The sequence below is a fragment of the Trachymyrmex cornetzi genome, unplaced genomic scaffold, assembly GCF_001594075.2.
Source record: "Trachymyrmex cornetzi isolate Tcor2-1 unplaced genomic scaffold, Tcor1.1 scaffold2594, whole genome shotgun sequence".
Lineage (NCBI taxonomy): Eukaryota > Metazoa > Arthropoda > Insecta > Hymenoptera > Formicidae > Trachymyrmex > Trachymyrmex cornetzi.
The window spans coordinates 7,944-12,374 of record NW_017297264.1 but is presented as its reverse complement, the minus strand read 5'-3'; the positions used below and the strand labels follow the sequence as shown (position 1 = coordinate 12,374).

Genomic DNA, 4,431 nt, shown 5'->3' with positions numbered 1-4,431 from the left:
CGGGATTAATGGGTCGCCGAGTCGTCGAGGCCCCGTGGATCGCAATCGCCGCGGATATCATGGGACCGTTGCCGCGGAGCAAAGCAGGTTTCGCGTACGTCTTAGTGGTTCAAGATTTATTTACGAAGTGGGTAGAATGCCGTGCCTTAAGGACCGCGAACGGAAAGAATATTCGAGATTCCCTAAACGAACTAATTCTGTCGCGGTGGGGTACTCCGAGATTCCTCCTGACAGACAATGGCATCGAGTTCATTAATAATACACTATGGACGTTTGCCGAGGAGAACGGAATCACCCACACCACCGTACCACCGTATCATCCACAGGCGAACCCAGTAGAGAGAGTCAATCGAGTTTTGAAAACGATGATTATCTCCTTTTTGGATCAAGATTGGGATCCCACCGCGAGTCGGACGTACACCTGCACGACTTTCGATTCGCTTATAACACAGCTCACCATTCGTCCATTGGTACCTCTCCCGCATTTTTGAATACTGGGCGCGAACTAGTGGCCACTAACACTCTGCGTCAACGTTGCGATTCAGCAACCGAAATCAAGTCGCGAGATAAGAGGGAGTGGTCGACGCGTATGGAGGCGATGCAGTCGTTACACAGCTGGGTTAACGAAAATTTAGAGGAAGAGTACCGTAGGCAAGCGGCCTATTATAATCGAAAGAGACGAGATCGTGTCTTTAAAGTGGGAGACCTAGTATCATGGCCGGCGACTTATCTTCGCTGAGGGTGTGGACTTTCTCGTGAGCGGGAGGGGGGGCAGGGTTTTTTCAGTTAAGAATATAGAGCAGATTATATCATTTATATTAAAATACAAAAAATAATTTATTTGTTTTATTCATTTAACATTGAAAAAGTAGAACGACGATTCTTATTTTTCGATATAAAATCGTTTAAAAGTTTATCGATATCGATTTTTTCCGCGATTTCCCTATGTACATGTAATATAGCTATACTATTCATTCTTTGTTGTAACATCGTGGAATTTAAGTAAGTTTTTAATCTACGCAATGCCGAAAACGACCTTTCAGCTGTACACGTCGATGAAGGTATCGTTAATACCAATTTCGCTAATGATACTAATTCTGATACACAGTCTACCATAGCTATGTCATTTTTAAGAACATTTACCGCATCTTTAAGATTAGTAACTTTCAAGTCTTTGGCCTTTATCATGTCGATAAACATATCGCGATGAAGTTCTAATCGATCGATGTCCAAATCATCATCATAAAATTCGACAATGCTTGCCAAGTCGGCAACATTCCCAATGATAAAATTTTCACAGTTGTTTAAAAAATCCATCGTTTCGGATTGAAATCTCTCGTTTAATGAAAACAGCAGTTGGTCGACTGTTTCCAGGTATATTTTTTTGTAATAAGATTCTGGATCCTTAAACACGTGTGCATTGGCTGTCTTTAACCTCTTGAGAGCTCTTCGATGACGTGGTAGCTTCGGATCATTCAAATCTAACTTTTTCGCTTTCTTGACTGCAACTTCCCATAGCGAGTCAAAACCAGAATCTCTCATTGTACTAATTCCATCCTTCATTATCTTTACTATGTCATGGGATTCGTTGATGCTCAGATCTTTTTTTCGAAGTTCGCAGTTTAAAATTTCCACTCTTTCAAGAATCTTAATCGATAATGCCAATAAAAAATAAAACTCGAACTCTTCCAAGAATTTTAAAAGCCCTTCTGCTTTGCCACTGTCACATGTCTTTTCAGTTTTACATTCATCCAAAAACATCACGATAGCTTCATAATTTGCAAAAATTGTTTTCAGTGATTTTACTCGCATACACCACCTGAAAAGATGTAAGATGTATTAAGAAATTAAATACACCATATTCATCGAACGGATAACAAAATGATTATCATATTACCAATACATATGTTTTCATACTTGGTTGGGTAGAAAGATGAAAGGCTAGGTAATGTTTTCTCTTTTTCAACATCTGACGACTGAAGTTCTTGTTGTATTTGTTTGAATGCTTCGACTCTTTTCGGTGAATCCCGGATGTACGTAATCAAGTCCTTTGAAATTCCAATAATGAATTTACAATCTATATATTTCTGAGTGAATCTTGAACCACCAGGTTTAAGGAGTGTGCCGTACAATGGACAAAGAGCGCCTTAGGGGCAACATTTTTAACTCGTGTTTGTAGTCTCGATGATTTTCCACTCATAGCAGCTGCTCCGTCGTAGCACTGTCCCCTCAAATTGCTTATAGGTAAGTGAAATCTTGTAAAAACGTCTTTGAGAATGTTAAATAATGTCTCAGATTTTGTGTTTGGTGTGTGATAAAATCCCATAAAAATTTCTTCGGTTTCTAAATCAGTAGTTGTTATTCTAAGACTTATAGATACTTGTTCTTGCCTCGATATGTCGGCTGTTTCATCCATTATCACAGAAAAATATCGAGCAGCTTTTATATCATATAAAAATCTGTTTAAAACATCAGTAGATAACATTTGCAGCAATTCATTTATAATGTCGTGATGTAGCCATTTATATCCTGTTTTTTCGAGCCACCAATGTAATTCAGGAACATCCTTCGCTCGAAGTTTCAAAAATTTCTTGAAACATGAATCATCATCACTGTCATTACCGCGTAGCGATAAACCGAATTGTCCAAATAAAAGTACCCACAATAAAAGTTTCCACAATTTTTGTGTACGCTAATCTGGAATTTTCCATTTCCTTCTTTTTGGCGTCAGATAAGTGCTCTACAACTGTTTTTTTCTTCAGATTCTGTAAGGCATGAAAAGCTTTTCTGTATATTTCAGAACGTTCGTGGTTCTTCAATCGATTGGAATTTTTCCAACAACTATATCCAATTAATACATATGCCTTTATTGCAGATTTAGCACGTCCATCAAGATCTGATTTCGAAAATAATTTTTTTTCTACAGCTTCTTTACAGATTTTACATTTGCCTATTCCATTTATTAATTCGAGCCATTTGTATTGCTCCAGTGTTGATGTCCCGGTAATATCTACCATAAAATTAAACATTTATTGTAACGGCGATTACAGTTTTACATAACCTCAATTTGTTTATATTTTTTAGATATTTATATGATCAGATTTTTATATTGCATACCTGTATGAAGTTTGAAGTATATTACATCTACAATAGAATTTAATGAAAATATTGTTCTCTTAATTGACAAAAAATGATTGTTTAATATTTTTTTATTCTTCGTCATTTCAGTTGTTACGTCCAGTGGACTCACGCTGCCACTTTTCTCTTTCTCACGGAGACCTAGGGGTTATCAAACTCCTAGGACTTCTAAGAAAGGTAATAAAAATCTTTTCCATGAGAAAAGTTTAAAACAAATGACTCTAGTGTCTGCCAAACAAAAATAAAATTAGAATCGGTGAACGCAGGGAGCTAATGCACCGCCGATGACACTTCCCTTGGACAGCGCTATTAAAAACGGGAATTAATGTCAGTACTGGCGCTTAAACATTTCTTTTTGTTTTGACAAGCAAGTCGCGGACGATTCTCACGATGTCCGCGACCATAAAATATAAATGTGACATGCGAAGTCCAGGAAAAGTGCTTAACGGGCGCGTGCCGACAGTGCACGTACCCTCGTCTTAATCGGTGCACGTGCATTTCCCAATAAATTTAGGAAAGTCATAAACAAAGACGACAGTTGTTGATACCAATCGACTTCTTTCCTTCCCCATAATCTCGACCAATCCAAAATCCCGAAAGTCATCCCACCACCTAAATTTGAACCCCACTAATTAGGAAAAACCGCTATATAAACCACGGTTCCGCGGTCCTGAGCGTCTTTTTTAATCTTGTCTTTTGGCTCTCGGCTTTTTAATCTTTACTGTCTTCTTGCTGAGAGCTTTACAATTCTCAGGGTTAGTTGAGAGAAGCTACCCACCTCAAATAAAACGAATCGAGTCTGAGTCTCGGGTGACTCCATTATTATTTGAAATAAGCAATAGAGTCAGTGATCCAACGCCCCGAGGTCTCCAATACATACGCTGACTACGAGGTCTTTTCCACCGAGTTATTGAACGTTAAAGTAGAAGTGATCACTTTTGCTTCATCGTTCAATAATTCGGTGAAAAAAAAATCGTACAATGTTTAATAAAAAAAGAAATTAAAGGTAAAGGTTCACTCTTTCGACTGCTGCATTTTCGTGTAATTTTTACCTCACGCCATAGACCTTTGTAAATTTTGTAAAAAATTTTTAGATTTGACGAATATCCATTTGTGTCCGTATAACTCCGTAAAATATTAGTCATTTTGAAATTTCAATCTTATGTTTTGTCCGGTCGCGCCGAACCACTATTAGGACGAGGACCCGACCTGCTCAGGAAGTTCGGCCCGCGGGTCCACTTTGCTTTTCCCACTCCGCGATCCCGCATACTTCATTTGCGACACCCGCAATAC

The 4,431-nt window shown here is 38.4% G+C and overlaps 1 protein-coding gene across 1 annotated transcript; it reads right to left on the bottom strand.

Moving 5' to 3' along the window:
* Window positions 1–846: 846 nt before the first annotated feature.
* Window positions 847–2,416, bottom strand: LOC108761630 (uncharacterized). Its single transcript, XM_018508246.1, has 3 exons — window positions 2,168–2,416; window positions 1,918–2,048; window positions 847–1,819 (listed from the first exon to the last, which is right to left on the bottom strand). The coding sequence occupies exons 1-3, from the start codon at window positions 2,414–2,416 to the stop codon at window positions 847–849; spliced, it is 1,353 nt and encodes a 450-aa protein (XP_018363748.1).
* Between the last annotated feature and the right edge of the window lie 2,015 nt (window positions 2,417–4,431).